The 22,978-nt window shown below is 42.2% G+C and overlaps 1 protein-coding gene across 3 annotated transcripts in view; it reads right to left on the minus strand.

Annotated features, from left to right (window-relative positions):
- cdkal1 (CDK5 regulatory subunit associated protein 1-like 1) overlaps window positions 1–22,978 on the minus strand; it is a 350,733-nt gene that overhangs the window by 43,855 nt on the left and 283,900 nt on the right. For all 3 annotated transcript variants that reach the window (XM_062991809.1, XM_062991808.1, XM_062991810.1), the window contains exon 12: window positions 11,270–11,332. In XM_062991809.1, coding sequence (XP_062847879.1) covers window positions 11,270–11,332 — 63 coding nt within the window. The remainder of the gene's footprint in view (window positions 1–11,269; window positions 11,333–22,978) is intronic.

Here is a 22,978-nt window from a genome sequence, read left to right on the forward strand (position 1 = left end):
CAGTGTGTGTAAACGTGTGTGTGTGTGTGTGTGTGTGTGTGTGTTAATCAAAGCAGCAACGATTGCTCAATAGTCTTTTCATTTTGATGGATGGATCTTCATCATCACCATCTGGCAACGGATAGATTCTATTCATCAGCCATCCCCCCCCCCCCCCCCCCCCCCCCCCCCCCACACACACGCACATACTGATAGGCACAGAGGCCACACCTCCTTCACATCCCTCTGACTGACAGGTGTAAAGGACTGACTTTACTTCACTGAGGCTGACAGAAGGCCACGCCTCCTTTACTTCACCGAGGCTGACAGTAAGACACGCCTCCTTTACTTCAATGAGGCTGAAGTAAAGGAGGCTGACAGTAGGCCACGCCTCGTTTACTTCACCGAGGCTGACAGTAGGCCACACCTCCTTTACTTCACCGAGGCTGACAGTAGGCCACGCCTCCTTTACTTCACCGAGACTGACAGTAGGCCACGCCTCCTTTACTTCACCGAGGCTGACAGTAGGCCACGCCTCCTTTACTTCACCGAGGCTGACAGTAAGCCACGCCTCCTTTACTTCAATGAGGCTGACAGTAGGCCAAGCCTCCTTTACTTCACCAAGGCTGAAAGTAAGCCACGCCTCCTTTACTTCAATGAGGTTGACAGTAAGCCACACCTCCTTTACTTCTCTGAGGCTGACAGTAGGCCACGCCTCCTTTACTTCACCGAGGCTGACAGTAAGCCACGCCTCCTTTACTTCACTGAGGCTGACAGTAGGCCACGCCTCCTTTACTTCAATGAGGCTGACAGTAGGCCAAGCCTCCTTTACTTCACCAAGGCTGAAAGTAAGCCACGCCTCCTTTACTTCTCTGAGGCTGACAGTAAGCCACGCCTCCTTTACTTCAATGAGGCTGACAGTAGGCCACGCCTCCTTTACTTACCGAGGATGACAGTAAGCCACGCCTCCTTTACTTCAATGAGGCTGACAGTAGGCCACGCCTCCTTTACTTCTCTGAGGCTGACAGTAGGCTACGCCTCCTTTACTTCACTGAGGCTGACAGTAGGCCACGCCTCCTTTACTTCACCGAGGCTGACAATAGGCCACACCTCCTTTACTTCACTGAGGCTGACAGTAGGCCACACCTCCTTTACTTCACTGAGGCTGACAGTAGGCCACGCCTCCTTTACTTCACTGAGGCTGACAGTAGGCCACGCCTCCTTTACTTCACTGAGGCTGACAGTAGGCCACGCCTCCTTTACTTCACTGAGGCTGACAGTAGGCCACGCCTCCTTTACTTCACTGAAGCTGACAGTAGGCCCCACCTCCTTTACTATAAACTGACTGATGGGTAAAAAAAGCCACACCTTTTATTTAACATGGACTGATGGACATAAACATGCCAATTTCTCCCTTGATATTAAGATTTTATAAAGCACAGTACACTAGTCATCACTAGCTGTTCCTGTGACATCAAACTTTACCCATACAAGGGTGCCCGGGAATCATTTAGTCACAACCAATGCCCAAATTTTGCGGAATATGATGCAGTTGGATCATAACTATTAAGACGAGTGCACTGATGTGAGTTTGCACTTGAGATTGGTGCTGCTAAATCAAGTTTGTACAGCCCAAGTGAATAATACATTGGGAGCCGCTTTAATTAACATGCGCGCACACACACACACACACACACACACACACACACACACACACACACACACACAAAGCAGAGTGATTGTGTACGTTTGGTGGCGGAGGGGGGCACATGGCAGCAGAACATTACCATTAAAAGAGAAACTTTTTTCCTTCCTCTTTGGCTACAGTGTGTTGATAATTACGCCTCTCTCAGTAAGCAGCAGTGTAATTACTGCATTCACAGTACAGGATATTAGCATCGCTAAGAGAGCAATTTACTCACTGCGGCTGCAGGTTATCGCACAAACTACTAGCATCCACACATCACACACGCACACGCGGAATGGCTGCCTCATTAAACACACTGCTTTATGTAAATGAAGTGGACTCTGATTGGCTGGCCACTTCAAGTGCAAAGCAGAGGACAATGGTGCTTTAAAATAACATCCAAATGCTCCTGGGATGCCCCCAATTTAGCAAACCATGAGTAATCTGGGCAAAACAACATTAGGCTAAATAAGTGTACAAGACCGCTGAATGGTAGATGAAAGGGAAAAGAGAAACTGCTTCAAGCCAAGTGGGTGGGCTAACAATTTAAAAAGTTGGTAGAGAAGTGAACTAAGGTGATGCTGTTATGTTTGGGTATAATAGGAGAATTAATGATAAGCTCAGTTGTTTACAAGCAAGGATGGTTCAAAGTACGCCAAGAGTAGTCCAACACTTTAAGAACATTTCTCAACTCCTATTTTACCATCTACAGTTCAAGATAGTGTTAAAAGATTCACTGAATACTAAATAGACAGCTTTGTATACAGTATAACAAAAGTATATAAACACACAAGTCTGAGATAACCAATGCCAAGTTCAAAAGCAGCGCCACTCGTGGTACAAGGGTGTGTTAGTGCCAACAGCATGGCCACCTTTTTTAAAATGCATTTTCTCCCCATTTTCCTCCCAATTTAGCACACTCAATTTGTCTTCCGCTGCTGAGGGATATCTTATTGCATCTGAGGAGAGCACGTCGCTGCTCACGCCTCTTATGACACGTGCACAGCCCTCCTCTTCTCGCCCCTGCATTCTACACAGGCATCTCTTCTGCCAATCAGGGTCCTTACACAGCGTATGAAGACCCACCCACACATAGTCCGGTTGTCCCATCCTAGCGGATACGGTGGCCAGTTAGCATCTGCCAATTATGCCTGCCAGATGGCGCCCAGCTGACCGGTGGCAACGCCAAGTTTAAAACCGAGCAGTTCAGAATCTCGACGCTGGTGTGCTAGCAGAAAATTCCGCTGCGCCACCTGGGTGCCAGCATGGCCACCTTTTGTCCGTATGAAGGCTTCACTAATGCAGACTTACACACATATCTAGACGACTTATTTTTCAGGGACATCCATGTGTGTTACAACAGAGTAGCTTTGAAATGTAGATATAATTCAGAGTCCAGGTGCTAGTCTGGCCTGCCTGCAATCTAATCGAACAGGACTGTTCAGGAGCTAAAGTGTTACATCACGCAATAATGGGGGGAAATTCTATTTTAACAACTACTACAATTGGTGGTGTTTAAAGATGTAACGATACACTCTACCCACAACGCAATGCGATTCACGATACTGGGTTCACGATACAATTTTTTTCCAGATTTTTAAACAAAATTAAATTAAAGACAAATGACGACAAAGTTTCCTTTTATTATTTCTCTTTAAATTAAAATAAAATACTGTATTTGTGCTTATCTTTTAAATCTAAATAATGAATGTCCGTTTATTTTTGAGGTAGGTACAAACTATGCAAAACAATGCTGCACATTTTCCTTTTTGTGTAAAAAAACCCTGAAATGAAATAAATCCCTCATTAAATAAATTAATGAATAACACAAATAAAGAAAGTGTCCTCACATAAATAAATTTGGCTGGAAAAATTCAGAACCTGGCAACCTTGTAGTGACGTCAACCAGGCGAGGTGAATAGTGCTGCTGTTTAAAGTGAATATCGATTCATTATACATGTAAACCCATTTGAATCGTTACACATGTGAATCGATTTTTAACTGTTTTGTGGTGCATCGTTACATCCCTAGTGTTGCTGGTTTCCAAGGAAGTACAAGTTGTGGTAAACGTGGTAAATGTGGTGCCCCCTGTCCCAACTTTAAGAATGTATTAAGGATATTAAATTCAGAATACATATACACTACATGGTCAAAAGCTTGTTGGGCGTCCTATTTCGGATACACAGTACAGAGTGAGCACTATGTGATCGTTTTAGCTATAGCAACAGCCACCCTTCTGAGAAGGTTTCTCACAAGACTTTGAAGTGTGTATGTGGGAATTTGTATGGCTGGACACTGTTGTTGGTCAAGAAAGGCTCAATCGATGTTTCAGCTTAATCCAAATCTGTTCCATGGTGCTCCAGGCCACAGGATTTCTTTAAATCAAGCGTTGTATTGTCTGTATTAACATTGCTTTGTGCTCAGGGGCACATAAATGCTGGAATAGGCCTTCCCTAAACTGTTCCATATAGTTTTCTATTAGACCTGTTGAGAATCGTTGTGGCTGAAACACATCCTTTCAAGAATTAGAAGAGGTGTCACATATACAGTAGTGTATGTATATACACATACTCATAATTCTTACTGCTTTTAATTAATGAGAAGTACCCAGAAGGACCACCAACTTTTTGGAAGTGTACACAGACTTTTGGACACCCCTTTGATGTGCATACGTGCGGGTAGCGGGTAGCAATGCAGATAACGATACTCAACTCAATTAAGAATTTAACTTTTTGACCCGAGTTCTGTAAAACAACGCACGCCAGCCGTCATCATGTTCTCGCTGCCAGCTTTTCCTGACAGATCTGAGCGCATGCAGAGAGATGTGTGAGCTCACTGTACTTTCGTTAATTACTGAAGAACTCAGTATGGCACGTTACCCAGGAGAGACGGAGGTAGCGTACGTGGGTCAATAAACGCTGCACCTATTTAATATTATACCTTTATTTCAATGTTTCACGCCCACACAATGGATGGATTTGTTTCTGTAAGGGCAACTAGAATAATTAAAAATGAGACAACCTGGTTTCATTTGTGCCTTTAACCTAAAATTTAATATGAATAAACAAAAGTACTCGAGTACGTTGAGGAATTACAGTCAGGCCATCAGCAGTCTAACACGGTTGGTCACCACCCTTACCACTACCTATAGACCTCTAGAAGCAACCCTTCAACTGTCAAACTTTTAAAGATACGACCATGCATGTGCAAGCTGTAGCCTAGTGGTTAAGGTACTGGACTAGTAATCAGAAGGTCACTGGTTCAAGCCCCACTACTGCCAGGCTGCTGCTGTGGGGCCCTTGAGCAAGGCCCGTAGCCCTCAATTGCTCAAACTGTATACTGTCACTGTACTGTAAGTCGCTTTGGATAAAAGCATCTACCAAGTGCTAAAAATGTAAATGTAAATAAATGAGAGATAGTTAAATTGGTTGGCACGGTGGCTAAGTGGGTAACACTGTTGCCTCACAGCATGGATGGATGGATGGATGGATGGATGGATGGATGGATGGATGGATGGATGGATGGATGGATGGATGGATGGATGGATGGATGGATGGATGGATGGATGGATGGATGGATGGATGGATGGATGGATGGATGGATGGATGGATGGATGGATAGATAGATAGATAGATAGATAGATAGATAGATAGATAGATAGATAGATAGATAGATAGATAGATAGATAGATAGATAGATAGATAGATAGATAGATAGATAGATAGATAGATAGATAGATAGATAGATAGATAGATAGTTTGCATCTCTGGCACCTGGTGGCGACTACCAGACTTTATCGTTTTGTGTTAATATTGCACCATTTTAAACCAATGATGTCTGGTATTAAGCATAAAAGCAGTCATGATCATGCTTGTAGAGAACTGTATTTGATGTGTCTGAGGGAGAGAAGGTCAGGTCACACTGACTGTCTGGTTGAGGCTTTGGCACAAGTGGTGAAAAATACAAAGAGAACACTGTGATCCTCTGTACATGCTGAGACTGGCTGGCATAAAGATGATGCCAATGGCCTCTTTGTATCTAAAACAAGGTGTGTGTTAGTCAGTGGAGCAGCCAACACAGGAATTGGGTATATTGTGCAAAGAAAAACTGGGTATATTCAAATTGGGACAATACAAAGAAAGTTAAAATGGTGGTTTGTGTGGTGCCGTAAAAACTGAATGGCCAAAAAATTGTGGACACCGGAAAAAACAAGCTTGCAATTGACATTCCAATTCATCTCAAAGGTGTTCAATAAGTTTGATGTCCTGGCATGATTTTATACACCTGTTAGCAATGGGAGAGCCTGAAACACCCAACTTCAATAATTACAAGAGATGTCAACATCTTTTGTATCTCACCTTCACATACCAGCCCACATTTTCTGTCAAACATGTTTATATAAATGGACTCATCAACATTTTTAAAGGCTGATCCAGATTTTATAGTCCGTTTAGCGTGATTGCTCAATTGCTGTTTATGATCGAGGGCAGAAAACTAAAACAATTACTGTGGAACAACAACGAAAACAATCATTCAACAAACTCACATTAAGTAGCTCAGCATCACAGATTTGCAGTTAAATGCTGCATTAAACCAGTGAGTCCGCCTGACCAACGCTCAGACGGTGCCAAATACAAAGCCGAGAGGGGCAGGAAAGTGTCTCTGTTAAACTGTGTAATGCCAAATGATCATGAGCTGCCAGTGTGAAAGCTCACACATCATTAGAAAAGGATTTATGACCCCTAATGCTCATTACTTGCACATGCCAGTGCCAAAACATCCACTGACAAGATCCAAAAACCATGACTAAAGCCCTACCAGGTCCAAAAGTCGGCTAACGGTTGGCTAATGGCTAAGCAAACATCGCACTTGGTGGAGGTATGATGCTGTTAACATGACGAATGTTGACGATGATTAGTCCAGATGTGTAAAACTATGTTAAACTAGAGAGGGAGAAGTAGTAGATGGTGGATTGTTCTGGAGCAGCTAGTAATGCTCCTCAGGTGCTGTAGTGTAACTGATCTGAAGGACTCTACAGGTTTAAGAATTATGCTTAGATAGATAGATATAGACAGACAGACAGACAGACAGACATATACAGTGTATCACAAAAGTGAGTACACCCCTCACATTTCTGCAAATATTTTATTATATCTTTTCATGGGACAACACTATAGAAATAAAACTTGGATATAACTTAGAGTAGTCAGTGTACAACTTGTATAGCAGTGTAGATTTACTGTCTTCTGAAAATAACTCAACACACAGCCATTAATGTCTAAATGGCTGGCAACATAAGTGAGTACACCCCACAGTGAACATGTCCAAATTGTGCCCAAAGTGTCAATATTTTGTGTGACCAGCATTATTATTCAGCACTGCCTTAACCCTCCTGGGCATGGAATTCACCAGAGCTGCACAGGTTGCTACTGGAATCCTCTTCCACTCCTCCATGATGACATCACGGAGCTGGTGGATGTTAGACACCTTGAACTCCTCCACCTTCCACTTGAGGATGCGCCACAGGTGCTCAATTGGGTTTAGTCCATCACCTTTACCTTCAGCTTCCTCAGCAAGGCAGTTGTCATCTTGGAGGTTGTGTTTGGGGTCGTTATCCTGTTGGAAAACTGCCATGAGGCCCAGTTTTCGAAGGGAGGGGATCATGCTCTGTTTCAGAATGTCACAGTACATGTTGGAATTCATGTTTCCCTCAATGAACTGCAGCTCCCCAGTGCCAGCAACACTCATGCAGCCCAAGACCATGATGCTACCACCACCATGCTTGACTGTAGGCAAGATACAGTTGTCTTGGTACTTCTCACCAGGGCGCCGCCACACATGCTGGACACCATCTGAGCCAAACAAGTTGATCTTGGTCTCGTCAGACCACAGGGCATTCCAGTAATACATGTTCTTGGACTGCTTGTCTTCAGCAAACTGTTTGCGGGCTTTCTTGTGCGTCAGCTTCCTTCTGGGATGACGACCATGCAGACCGAGTTGATGCAGTGTGCGGCGTATGGTCTGAGCACTGACAGGCTGACCTCCCACGTCTTCAACCTCTGCAGCAATGCTGGCAGCACTCATGCGTCTATTTTTTAAAGCCAACCTCTGGATATGACGCCGAACACGTGGACTCAACTTCTTTGGTCGACCCTGGCAAAGCCTGTTCCGAGTGGAACCTGTCCTGGAAAACCGCTGTAGGACCTTGGCCACCATGCTGTAGCTCAGTTTCAGGGTGTTAGCAATCTTCTTATAGCCCAGGCCATCTTTGTGGAGAGCAACAATTCTATTTCTCACATCCTCAGAGAGTTCTTTGCCATGAGGTGCCATGTTGAATATCCAGTGGCCAGTATGAGAGAATTGTACCCAAAACACCAAATTTAACAGCCCTGCTCCCCATTTACACCTGGGACCTTGACACATGACACCAGGGAGGGACAACGACACATTTGGGCACAATTTGGACATGTTCACTGTGGGGTGTACTCACTTATGTTGCCAGCTATTTAGACATTAATGGCTGTGTGTTGAGTTATTTTCAGAAGACAGTAAATCTACACTGCTATACAAGCTGTACACTGACTACTCTAAGTTATATCCAAGTTTCATGTCTATAGTGTTGTCCCATGAAAAGATATAATGAAATATTTGCAGAAATGTGAGGGGTGTACTCACTTTTGTGATACACTGTATATAGATAGACAGACAGAAATATGTATACAGACAGATAGAAATACAGACAGATTTATATAGACAGACAGACAGACAGACAGATATATAGATATACAGACAGACATAGATATATAGACAGACAGGCAGACAGACAGATAGATATATAGATAGACAGACAGACAGATGTGTAGATAGATAGATAGATAGATAGATAGATAGATAGATAGATAGATAGACAGACAGATAGACAGACAGATAGACAGACAGATAGACAGACAGATAGATACAGACAGATAGATGATAGACAGACTGACAGACAGATAGCTATACAGATAGACAGACAGATAGCTATACAGATAGACAGACAGATAGATATATAGATAGATAGACAGACATATAACTAGACAGACAGACAGACAGACAAATAGATACATAGACAGACAGACAGATAGATATATAGATAGATAGACAGAATGACAGACAGACATATAGATAGACAGACAGACACAGATAGATAGATAGATAGATAGATAGACAGACAGACAGATAGACAGGCAGCTGATAGACATACAGACAGACAGATACTATATATAGATATGGGTGGGGGGGTCAAAACACGGATGAGAATCGTGAAATGAAGCACATTTTCCTGTGAATTTAGTAGGGCTACCTATATGTGGACACCTCACCATGACCTTGTTAGACTTCCCATTCCAAAGCATTAGCATGAAGTCTCCTCCCTACATATCAGGGAAGGATTTCCACAGAATTTGGGAAGATTTGTTCCCATTCAGACAAACAGGCATTCAAATGTTGAATGAAAAGGCAAGGCTCAAGGCTTTTTTTCAATCTACAGTGCAATTCATCCCAAAAATGTTTAGTGTGTTTGAGGTCAAGGTTTTGTGCAGCCCACTTCAGTTTTTACACCAAACGCCTCAAATCATGTCCTTATTGATTTAGCTTTGTGCATGGGGCGCAAGCATGATGGAACAGGAAGGGACCTACTGTAAGCTGTTGCCACAGTCGGGAGCATATAATTGAATTCATTACTGATTTTATGAATTTTACTCTTGTTAGCAATAAACGTGGCTGAAACGCCTGAACCTAATAAGCAGTAGTGTTGTGTAGATAAATTTGGCTATGTACATATATAATGGAGAGTTTTAGGTTTTATGAAGGATCATAGTGATTACACAGGTGCTTTGACCTTACGCATGTCCTTCTCGGTAGATTCCACCTCCCAGCAGAGATGGGGACTCGGACTTGACTCGCAAAAAATGACTTGTAGACAACGAAAGTCAGCATGTGTTAACATTAGTTGCATGTGAAAATTAAATATATACTGTATATATATATATGATCCAACATAACTGTGATCGTGTCATTTTCTGATTTCTAATAACACTCCGGCCGTCTTAAACCGCAACGCACGCAGTGGGTAAATGTTCCAGCCAGCTTCCGGCCTAGTGATGACGCGTCACTCCCTCCTCCCTCCTTTGGATTGGAATCTCACTTAAAATGTTGGAATACCCTACGTAGTGCACTTCACAGGAACAGCTGGGGTGAATGGAACGCTTCTACAGAATTGGCGCTAATGGTTGGAAGAACCGCTTTCTGAACCAATGAGATCTTCTGATTTTAATTTTTAGTAAGAAATGCTGTTATTTGCATTTATTCAGTTTGCAGCATCACAGATGATGTGTCAGTGAAACGCTTGATTGGCTTTCTAACTAGTTCGTGTTTTACTTCACAACCGGGAAAAGTTTGGAGGTTTTTAATTATAAGCACATTTACAAAATAACGGATTATATTCCTAATGGGACACACGGTTATAAATTTAATAGCATCTGGAAGAACATAAGCTAAGGTAAGCAGTGGTTATGATTTTTTTTGCTGTGTTTTGGATTTTGGCCGCTGTGCCGTGATTTATTGCGCGCTTTTGTTTTGCAATGAAAACAAAACATATCAGTTTAAGCTTTTAACTGGTACCTAGGAAAGTAAAGGCACAAAGTAAAATGGCAAAATACAGTAGCTAATCTGTTGTTTTTTATCTGAACTTACAGATTATTTATTTATTTCTACGCTACATTTCAATATATGTTTTGTGTATATTATATTGATTCGTGACTTGACTCTGACTCTAGCCTAAAGACTCCTGACTTGACTCAGACTCGTATTTTGTGACTGCCTTCCAGTAGATGTTTCTCCGGTCATTATGGGTTACACAATCAACACTTTGCTAGGTGGTAATTGGCCTGGAGAAATTTGTGAATAAAAGGGTAATTCTGGCGGCGCTAACAGGATCCACGATAGCTGTTTTCTAATGGCCGAGGGATTGAAAGGAGCGTCTGAGCTTGGCTCTGCAGAAACGTTAATGATGCCATTAAAATAAGAAGAGCTTCTGGGTTCATTCTGGTTCCTGTACCGAAGCCTAAAGACTCTGACATGCTGAACTCTCTCTCTCTCTCTCTCTCTCTCTCTCTCTCTCTCTCTCTCTCTCTCTCACTTTCTCTCTCTCTCTCTCTCTCTCACTCTCTCTCTCTCTCACTCTCTCTCACTCTCTCACTCTCTCACTCTCTCACACTCTCACTCTCACTCTCACTCTCACTCTCTCTCTCTCTCTCTCTCTCTCTCTCTCTCTCTCGTCGTTTAGTTTCTGGCTCACCCATTCTGTACTACCACTAAAAGAATCCTCGTTCCTTTTATCAGAAGATTACAATGACAAGGCTGACAAGCAGAACAGAGGAAGAGCTATTATCCATAACGAGGTAAAAGAGCAGGAAAGTACTACTGCCACGGCGGCTGCTGCCGAGGTTGTTTGGTCAATTTGTAGATAAAATCTGAGAGTGCAGAAATGTTCAGGTATAGATGAATAAATAGAAAAGGTCAGATTTAATGAGAGCTCGGCTAATGGCTAGCATTAGCTCTTACCTTATGGTCGTAAGGGTTGTAGGAGTGGAACAGTCCAGACAGCTCCTTGGTTCGCTGTTTTTTCTAGTAGGAGACAAGGAAGAAAGTATTAATACATTTAAAAAATGTAAGAAAAAACACATATACATATACCCTTATCAGGCATAACATTAAAACCACCTCCTTGTTTCTACACTCACTGTCCTTTTTATCAGCTCCACTTACCATATAGAAGCACTTTGTAGTTCTACAATTACTGACTGTAGTCCATCTGTTTCTGTGCATATCTTTTTAGCCTGCTTTCACCATGTTCATCAATGGTCAGTACCTCCACAGGACCACCACAGGACCACTACAGAGTAGATATTATTTAGGTGTTGAATGATTCTCAGCACTGCAGTGACACTGACATGGTGGTGGTGTGTTAGTGTGTGTTGTGCTGGTATGAGTGGATCAGACACAGCAGCGCTGCTGGAGTTTTTAAATACTGTGTCCACTCACTGTCCACTCTATTAGACACTCCTACCTATTTGGTTTACCTTGTAGATGTAAAATCAGAGACGATCGCTCATCTATTGCTGCTGTTTGCGTTGGTCATCTTCTAGACCTTCATCAGTGGTCACAGGACCCTGCCCACAGGGTGTTGTTGAATGGATATTTTTGGTTGGTGGACTATTCTCAGTCCAGCAGTGACTGTGAGGTGTTTAAAAACACCACCACCATGTCAGTGTCACTGAAAATGACCCACCACCTAAATAATACCTACTCTGTAGTGGTCCTGGGAGAGTCCTGACCATTGAAGAACAGCATGAAAGGTTTGCTATTTGGTAGCACTGGTGCATGTGAGGGATCTATTAAATATCAGGTTGATGGTAGTTCCTCAGAGTTCATGTGATGAATGCAGCAGATCTGATCAACATAATGACCTGAGGGACTTTGATAAGGACCAATCATAGCAAGAGGTGCTCACAGGCAGCCATGGTAAGAACCTCAACTGACAGGTTGTTGGGCAGCCAGGACTTAACAGACATGGCATACCAACAGAAGATCCACTGTGGCTCAAATTGCAGATGATTTTAATCCTGGTTATGAGGAAAATGTGTACAAGACACCCTTCATGTAAAGGCCTATTACATTACCCATGCCTACTACTGTATTATCCAATGTCAAAAGCACTATTAATAAGCACTAAGGCACCAGAACTGGACATCAGATCACTTGGAGGTCGACTGGTCAGAACTGGTTTGGTAGAGTCAGAGTGAACATTTTGACCATGATACATATGGTTCATTCGACATGATGATCGACATGATCTTCACTAACATTTTGACTAAACCCAGAAAAAAAAAAAAAAAAAAAAAAAAACTGCAGTAGTGGGAGAGATGAGTAACATCTTCTCAACAACTTTCTCATCTTTCTTCCCCCTCCCTGAAAGAACTGAACCAGCCTTAATCTGTAATGAAATGTGAATGTGGAGGCATAAGCAGATCTAGGAAGGTACTTAATGTAATCAATTAGTGCGAGAACAGAAAGTCATAAAGAGCTAATTAGAACATTGACTGGGAAGAGACTCGCTTGGTATAAGATATCATGATGTTCACTGCAAACTGAAACTCGTGTAAGGAATCCTCTTTTAAAGAATGTAACTGCATCATACTGACTTCAGGTCTGCACAGAGTACCACAAATAGGAACTGTTTGGTACCATAAATAGGAACTGTGCATTCAATGTTAATATCAATCCCATCTTTTAACAAAGAGTTCCAAAGAGTTCCAGTTTTAAAGACTCCAGGTATACAGTACCAGTCTAACACCAAATGTTAGTTCTACTGCAAAAGTTTTAGCTACACTAGGTACTATTTAATTGCCAAAAGCTTCCAGGCCAAAGTTTCCCCTTTAATTGTCAAAAAATGTAAAACCAATCCAGTAAGAAAACCAAATCAGTTTCTTTTCCCCAACAAAGGTTTTGTTTCACTGCCATAGGTTTTATTTTCAGCTTAAAAACAAGACAATTTGTTGCCGCTCAGGTGGCGCAGCGGTAAAACACACGCTGAACAAAAGAGCTGGGATCTTAAATACATCGTATCGAATCTTAGCTCTGCCTGCCGACTGGGCTGAGCAGCCACACAACGACTGGCCTGTTGGGGGTGTCTCTCTGTGCACAGTGCTGATCCGCATTGCACTCGTCAAAGTGTACTGTAGGTGACAAAATGCATACGACTGCTGGCCACGTGTCGGAGGGGGCGTGGGTTAGCTTCGTTCTCCTAAATCAGAACGGGGATCGGCATTGGTGGATATATATATATAACCTTCTGAACTGATGAACCTTGTGTAATGAGTAACTACCGTTCCTGTCATGAATATAACCAAAGTGTAAAACATGATGTTAAAATCCTAATAAAACAAAACATATATATATATATATATACAAATTGTCTATATATATATACTGTATATACAGTATATACTGTATATATGTATATATATATATATATATATATATATATATATATATATACAGTATATACTGTATATACAGTATATATATATAGACAATTTGTAAAAGGATGTTTTCAGCACAGAGATCTCAATGAAGAACAAGAACAGGTTGGTAACCACAACCATATCTAAAACATTTGAAGTGAATCAGAATGCAGACTGTAATCCACGCCAAACATCAGTGCAGGACATCACTAATACTACAGGGGCTTAATAGAAGTGAATCATGTTATGTTTTATGGTTAGTCATGTTCCAGAATCCAGTTAAAAGGGGACCAAAATCTGCTGGGTTATAAGTTTATATACAAAAAGGTGCTCAGGAGGTGCAGTGATCTAAATCCAAGCTCAAATCTCAGCGGTGCTATCAGCCAGTCGGGTGTTTACACGGACCCCCTTCTCAGACATAGCCAATCATATTTGTGTACATGACAGGGCCTGCAATGGATTGACGCCTGTCCAAAATCGTCCTACCCTACAGCCAGTGTTACTCAATGGAACCAGACCCACCACAACCCTGATAAGGATAAAGCAATTGATGAAAAAAAAAAAGAAATAATTTCCACATCATGAAAGCAGGTACCCTTTCTGAACAGAAGAATGTACTTCTTACTCACTGGTGTAAATAAAAAAGTCATTATTGATCCTCCTTCTATACTCCTAACTCCATAAACCTCTGAGACCGATTCGACAGAGGAGGTATCACATCCCAGAAATTAAAAACAGAACATATTTAGCTAGCGTTAGATAACATAATGGCTAAAGGCATTGAAATTCTACAGAGAATAGCAAGAATTGTAGAATCAAATATCCAGGCCTGGCTAATGATCTGTGTCTGATTTCCTTTGCTCTTCTAACCAGAATAGCATCTCAGCCGGACGAGGATCGGACTGAACATAGCCTCGGGTTTTCCCTCTGTCAGTTTAGCCAATAAAACCCCAGCAAGTCTGAGTCGATGCTGCCAGGATCAGAAAAAAAAGAATAAAAACGTGGTGATATGTAGATATTTAGATAATTATGGGTCTATTTCACAACCAAAAAATTACAATTCCAATACTTCATGTTTTCGTTCTATCAAAAGAACAGCTGGTTGAGAATCTGTCTGAACATGATCTCTGGGTTTTTCTTTTTTACTTCAGAAGAGCAGAAGTGCAAAAAAAATCTGTAGTAAACCTTGAAGTTCTCAACCATCCAATCAAAACATTTTTGAGCAACTGTGGCTGTTTAAAAAGACACCGATCAGCCATAACATTAAAACTACCTCCATGTTTCTACACTCACTGTCCATTTTATCAGTTCCACTTACCATATAGAAGCACTTTGTAGTTCTACAATTACTGACTGTAGTCCATCTGTTTCTCTACATACTTTTTAGCCTGCTTTCATGCTGTTCTTCAATGGTCAGGACCCCCACAGGATCACTACAGAGCAGGTATTATTTAGGTGGTGGACCGTTCTCAGCACTGCATGACACTGACATGGTGGTGGTGTGTTAGTGTGTGTTGTGCTGGTATGAGTGGATAAGACACAGCAGCGCTGATGGAGTTTTTAAACACCTCACTGTCCCTGCTGGACTGAGAATAGTCCACCAATCAAAAATATCCAGCCAACAGCGCCCCGTGGGCAGCGTCTGACCATTGATGAAGGTCTAGAAGATGACTGACTCAAACAGCAGCAATAGATGAGCAATCATCTCTGACTTTACATCTACAAGGTGGACCAACTAGGTAGGAGTGACTAATAGAGTGGACAGTGAGTGGACACGGTATTTAAAAACTTGATCAGCATTGCTGTGTCTGATCCACTCATACCAGCACAACACACACTAACACACCACCACCATGTCAGTGTCACTGCCGCGCTGAGAATGATCCACCACCTAAATAATACCTGCTCTGTAGTGGTCCTGTGGGGGTCCTGACCATTGAAGAACGGTGTGAAAACACACAATTAATTTTTTTTTTTACACCTATCCCAATTTGGCACTCTTGGAAAAAACAGGGTTAAGGGCCCAACAGTGGCTGCATAGCAGAGCTGGGATTCGCACTCTCAACCTTTCAATTGATAGATCAAAGCCCTACCCATTCAGCTACAAATAAAATGGACAAATCAGCATCTTAACTCAGTACCCAAAGGTTTCAGTTTTAATACCAATGGGTCCAGTTTCTGTACCAAAGGTTTTGTTTTCAGTACTACAGGTTTCAAGTGTAGTACCATAAGTTCCAGTTCTTTCACTAGCTGGATAAGGGTCAGACTAAACACAGCATCTGGGTTTCCCCCAGCCCCAACAGGGCTGGTGTAAGACTTCTATATTAATCCAATCAGAAAATTTCATCAACGGTTCACTAGTTGTTTAAGAGAGATATACATTTGTAAGACAATTGCAAGTTCTCCTTTATATTCCTCATTTATTCCTAAAATACACTCTCAGGGCTGGACAATTCAAAAAGACTTTCTCAGAACCTTAAATGTTCTTTTTAGCACCAAATCTAACAGTCCTGAAACCCCTGCTGTATGAGCCTGACTGAAAACAGCTTCAGGGTTTCTCTTCTTCCGCTTTCTTCAGCAGAAAGCTCCAACAGAACCCTAGCTGTGAAGTGTGAAGTAGACTGAACATGGCCTCGGGGTTCCATTTTTTTTCCAGCTTGGCCAATAAATTCCCACCAGGATTGGCTCAACAATGCCAGGCAGCAGTGATCTCAGACCTTCATATCCATCTGATCGGGCAACCATGGAGCATTACCAAGTGCCTCCTGGCTGTTTGAGAATGGTGTTAATTTGGAAAATGCTGCCATATTTGGAACCACGAAACATAGACTGGTTATTTTCGAGTCTCCTCATTCTGATTTTCCATTTGCGAGATTTTAAAATTGACCAATGACGACTGCTTTAAAAGACACTGGAAGTACTTCAGATCCTAAAAGGGGCGGCACGGTGGCTAAGTAGGTAGCACTGTCGCCTCACAGCAAGAAGGTCCTGGGTTTGATCCTCAGGTGGGGCGGTCTGGGTCCTTTCCCTGTGGAGTTTGCATGTTCTTCCAGTGTCCGCATGGGTTTCCTCCGGGTGCTCCGGTTTCCTCCCACTGTCCAAAGACGTGCAAGTGAGGTGAATTGGAGATACAAAATTGTCCATCACTGTGTTTGATATAACCTTGTGAACTGATGAACCTTGTGTAATGAGTAACTACCGTTCCTGTCATGAATGTAACCAAAGTGTAAAACATGACGTTAAAATCCTAATAAACAAACAAACAAACAAACAAACAAACAGATCTTAAAAGGAACTGCCAGTTCTCGTCATACTGCATCCACCTACGACCTTGGAAAATTCTGAATATTTTTAACACCAACAGCAGCTCAGTTATAAGGAAAAATGCTCCTTGATAAGCCATGCAACATTTGTACTCTCCATCCAAAGCCGTGGTGACGTCCAAGAGCAAGAAAGCACCGAATGGTACGACTCCGGGCACATTAGTTCCAAAATGACCCGAAATAAAGTGATCAATTTTCATATTACGGTAATTGTATCTGATATCTTCATTTCTCACTGTGAAATCGGCCGAACAATTTCTGCTCTCGTTATAATCAGACCATCATGTTGCTGTTAGCAGGCGAAGAATATTTTAAGCAGAGATTCTTCTCCATACCTAAGATGAAACTCACAGAGTTGATACTTGGCAAACGAGTTATGTGGCATTTCAGTAGCAAGTGATGGTTTCTTCTTCTGCTAGTTTGTTCTGGACCAGCGTTTTAATCCACTGACCATTATTAGGTACCCAAGCTTCTGTTTCACCACAAATGTTTCCATTCCATTGTCAACCTTTCATTTATAGTACCAAGAATTCCATCCCAGTTCCAGTTCCAAATATTATATACCAGTACCAAAATGCCTATTGTTCAAGACAGTTATCCATTTCTAATGTATTTACCAAAGTATCCAGAGTTAGTACCAAAACTTCCATTTCCAGCACCAATCTTTTATTTCTGGAAGCAAAAATTCCACCAAAGTATCCAGCTCCAAAGTATCCAGCTCCAAAGTATCCAGCTCCAGTGCCAAAACTTCCCAGTACATTTACATTTTCAGCATTTAGCAGACACCTTTATCCAAAGTGACTTACAGTACTGTTACTGTATACAGTCTGAGCAATTAAGGGTTAAGGGACTTGCTCAAGGGCCCAACAGCAGCAACCTGGCAGTAGTGGGTCTTGAACCAGCGACCTTCTGATTACTAGTCCAGTACCTTAACCACTAGGCTACGACTTGCCAGTACATTACCAAGCTTGATATTCAAATGTTGGTGAAACAATGACCAATAAACACTTCCAGCACCAAGACTGCCAGTTTTCAGTAATACAAACTGAATTCCCAGAACCAAAAGGTCCCATTTTAATGCCGTGACAATGCAGAGAGCAGGAACTATTAAAGGACCCCTACCCTCTTATTTACAAATAATGATGTTATGTTCTCCCCTCTTGCCCCTGTGCACAAACATAAACATGAATGTCAACTAAAGGTAAATATGCTCCTGACTCCAGCATGTGCCCCTTTGTGTACCCACAATTAGTGCCGGATTTTGATGCAGAACAGCTGAGCACTGATACGGCAATGTCCTGTTGGCCTTTTAGGGCAGCAGAAAAGGGACAGCCTTAAAGAAACTAATGGCATGAGAAAGCGACACAAAACACAGAATGTCCTCTTAGGGTAAATGCAACAATTCAAGTAAACTGTAACAGTCAGCATTCAAATAAGCCCAAGGTATCCCACAAGGGTAAATGCTAGGTCCCTTTTACCAGTGTGACTTCATGATAGGTTGGTCAACTCCATTTGTACACTATATAGCCAAATGCAGAGACCATGCAAGTGATTCCAATTGATCCTTAAAGGTATGGTTTTAATAAACTGGTGGTGCCTGACCTAACTAATAATTTTTTGACTGAATGGACATGAATTCTCGTAGATGCTCTTACGTATCTTGTAGGATTTGTTTGTTTATTAGGGTTTTAACATCATGTTTTACACTTCGGTTACATTCATGACAGGAACGGTAGTTACTCATTACACAAGATTCATCAGTACACAAGTTTATATCAAACACAGTCATGGACAATTTAGTATCTCAAATTCAACACACTTGAATGTCTTTGGACTGTGGGAGGAAACCGGAGCTCCCAGAGAAAACCCACGCAGACATGGGAAGAACATGCAGACTCCACACAGAAAGGACCCGGACCACCCCACCTGGGGATTGAACCCAGGACCTTCTTGCTGTGAGGCGACAGTGGTACCCACTGAGCCACTGTGCCACCCTATCTTGTAGGAAGCCATTGTAAAAGTGTGGAGGCTGTTGTGGCTCAGTGGGTGGAATGCAATGTGTGGTGTCATAACTTTATATTATTTTAATGAACATGGTTTTGAAATAAGCATATGGTCAGGTGTTTATATATATATATATATATACAGTGGGGTCAAAAAGTATTTAGTCAGCCACTGATTGTGCAGGTTCTCCTACTTAGAAAGATGAGAGAGGTCTGTAATTTTCATCATAGCTACACTTCCAACTAGAGAGACAAAATCAGAAAAAAAAATCCAGGAAATCACATTGTAGGATTTTTAAATAATTTATTCGTAAATTATGTTGGAAAATAAGTATTTGGTCAATAACAAACAAGCAAGATTTCTGGCTCTCACAGACCTGTAACTTCTTCTTTAAGAAGCTCTTCTGTCCTCCACTCATTACCTGTATTAATGGCACCTGTTTGACCTCGTTATCTGTATAAAACACACCTGTCCACAGCCTCAAACAGTCAGACTCCAAACTCAACCATGGCCAAGACCAAAGAGCTGTCGAAGGACACCAGGAAGAAAATTGTAGACCTGCACCAGGCTGGGAAGAGTAAATCTACAATAGGCAAGCAGGTTGGTGTGAATAAATCAACTGTGGGAACAATTGTAAGAAAATGGAAGACATACAAGACCATTGATAATCTCCCTCGATCTGGGGCCCCACGCAAGATCTCATCCCGTGGGGTCAAAATGATCATGAGAACGGTGAGCAAAAATCCCAGAACTACACGGAGGGACCTGATGAATGACCTGCAGAGAGCTGGGACCAAAGTAACAAAGGCTACCATCAGTATACACACTACGCCGAGAGGGACTCAAATCCTGCAGTGCCAGGCGTGTCCCCCTGCTTAAGCCAGTACATGTCCAGGCCCGTCTGAAGTTTGCCAGAGAGCTTATGGATGATCCAGAAGAGGATTGGGAGAATATCATGTGGTCAGATGAAACCAAAATGGAACTTTTTGGTAAAAACTCAACTCGTCGTGTTTGGAGGAAGAAGAATGCTGAGTTGCACACCATACCTACTGTGAAGCATGGGGGTGGAAACATCATGCTTTGGGGCTGTTTTTCTGCAAAGGAAACAGGACGACTGATCCGTGTTAAAGGAAGAATGAACGGGGCCATATATCGTGAGATTTTAAGCCAAAACCTCCTTCCATCAGTGAGAGCATTGAAGATGGAACGTGGCTGGGTCTTCCAGCATGACAATGATCCCAAACACACCGATCGGGCAACGAAGGAGTGGCTCCGTAAAAAGCATTTCAAGGTCCTGGAGTGGCCTAGCCAGTCTCCAGACCTCAACCCCATAGAAAATTTGTGGAGTCCGTGTTGCCCAGCGACAGCCCCAAAACATCACTGCTCTAGAGGAGATCTGCATGGAGGAATGGGCCAAAATACCAGCTACAGTGTGTGCAAACCTGGTGAAGACTTACAGGAAACGTGTGACCTCTGTCATTCCCAACAAAGGTTATGTTACAAAGTATTGAGTTGAACTTTTGTTATTGACCAAATACTTATTTTCCACCATAATTTACAAATAAATTCTTTAAAAATCCTACAATGTGATTTCCTGGATTTTTTTTTCAAGTGTAGCTATGATGAAAATTACAGACCTCTCTCATCTTTCTAAGTAGGAGAACCTGCACAATCAGTGGATGACTAAATACTTTTTGGCCCTGCTGTATATACTGTATATATATATATATATGGCCATACCGTTCATATTCTAAGTCAAGTATTCACTACCCTGTCCCTTTGTCTAATGAGGAATTTACATTTCCAGCTTCAAAGCTGAACGTTTTAAGCAGAATAATGAACCGTAATAAATTAAACCTGATCCAGACACAGTCAAACAAAGCTGAGAATTCTAGGCCTATATTTCAAGGACGTTTAACGTTATAGTGTTATTCAGTAGTCAAAACTAATGTTCTTTTATAATGGAAACACAGACATCTGCAAGCTCGTGAAGCACTGAACGTACAGTCACATGTTCTGATCATTTAAATTCCTGTTATGAAATACAAAAGTGAAAATCAAATGAATATTAAAAAATAAAATAATGTTACAGCTTTCGTGTCCTACAATTTGTGGCTACAGATCATTTATGGACTTGATTGGTATCGGGAAGCATTTTTAGTTTCCAGTGTAGAATAAGAACGATCAATATTTGATTTTGAGACTGGTCACCTGTATAACAATATTCACTTATGAGAAAATATAACACATACACTGATCAGCCATAACATTAAAACCACCTTCTTGTTTCTACACTCACTGTCCATCTTATCAGCTCCACTTACCATATAGGAGCACTTTGCAGTTCTACAATTGCTGACTGTAGTCCATCTGTTTCTCTGCATGCTTTTTTTTTTTTTTTTAGCCTGCTGTCACCCTGTTCTTCAATGGTCAGGACCCCCACAGAGCAGGTATTATGTAGGTGGTGGATGATTCTCAGCACTGCAGTGACACTGACATGGTGGTGGTTTGTTAGTGTGTGTTGTGCTGGTATGAGTGGATCAGACACAGCAGCGCTGCTGGAGTTTTTAAATACCGTGTCCATTCACTGTCCACTCTATAAGACACTCCTACCTAGTTGGTCCACCTTGTAGATGTAAAGTCAGTGAAGATCGATCATCTATTGCTGCTGTTTGAGTTGGTCATCTTCTAGACCTTCATCAGTGGTCACAGGACGCTGCCCACGGGCCGCTGTTGGCTGGATATTTTTGCAGTTACAGTGAGGTGTTTAAAAACTCCAGCAGCGATGCTGTGTCTGATCCACTCATACCAGCACAAACACACAAACACACCACCACCATGTCAGTGTCACTGCAAGTGCTGAGAATGATCCACCACCCAAATAATATCTGCTCTGTGGTGGTCCTGTGGGGGTCCTGACCATTGAAGAACAGAGTAAAAGGGGGCTAACAAAGCATGCAAAGAAACAGATGGACAACAGAAACAAGAAACAATGAGGTGGTTTTAATGTTATGGCTGATCAGTGTATATATTTTGTCTTCCAGTTGTTTCCAGAAAATAGCTAAAAACTATTTAGCAAGAAATGCTGCACTGATGGAAATTATTAGATGAAGCAGGTACAATAATGTTCATCTATTTATTTGACCTCATTCTGAGCGGGTGAGCTTGCTAAAAGCCTTGCCCATCTGTCTTGGCATTATGATAAATTTGTTTTCACGTGTTGAGCATTCCTTATTGACCTACTCCACCTAGGCGCTTTTAAAACCTGGCATGGCAGTTTACCTCGTTTACAGCGTAAGTCCTACTCTGGGCTTGTGGTTGTAATTTCCCTTGGTTGAACACGGGATGCGAGGGGGTGACGAGCTGTCAGGATAAACACCTGTCTGCCTGGTAAGTGCAACATTGGCAGATATCATCCCAATTTATCTGTGCTAACCCATTCAGACACCTGGGACTAATTACACCGGTGTTTTTCTAAAAATCTCGCTATCTGCATGCCAGACCTTGCTCGGGATCCGCCCATGGACCATCCGTCCAATGATAATGAGACGAGGTGATTCGTTACCAGCCCTGAGCCATTTATCATGGAGAACTGGACGTGTCCTACAGATAGCCTAAACGTGCCGGGATGCCAGAACGGGCCGGTCGGCGGATTTCGCCTCTTTTCCCCCAGCCTCCCCGCGGTGTTTGGTGCGAGTCAGACAGCCATTACCATCTGGAGGAGTTATTAATGTGACACACTCACAGTCCCCCCTGTGGGGCTCCTAGCAGAGCTAGCTATCTTTAATAGGTCTGCTTTAGAGATGCTGTTGGGTGAACATGGCAGGTGTGGCAAGACTACGTAACCTATTCTGCCAAGTCTCACAATGTGGTCTGTTTTTTAGGCATTCATAACAAAAACTTCAGGTTGTGTGGATTAC

The sequence above is a fragment of the Trichomycterus rosablanca genome, chromosome 3 (genome assembly GCF_030014385.1).
Source record: "Trichomycterus rosablanca isolate fTriRos1 chromosome 3, fTriRos1.hap1, whole genome shotgun sequence".
Taxonomy (NCBI): Eukaryota; Metazoa; Chordata; class Actinopteri; order Siluriformes; family Trichomycteridae; genus Trichomycterus; species Trichomycterus rosablanca.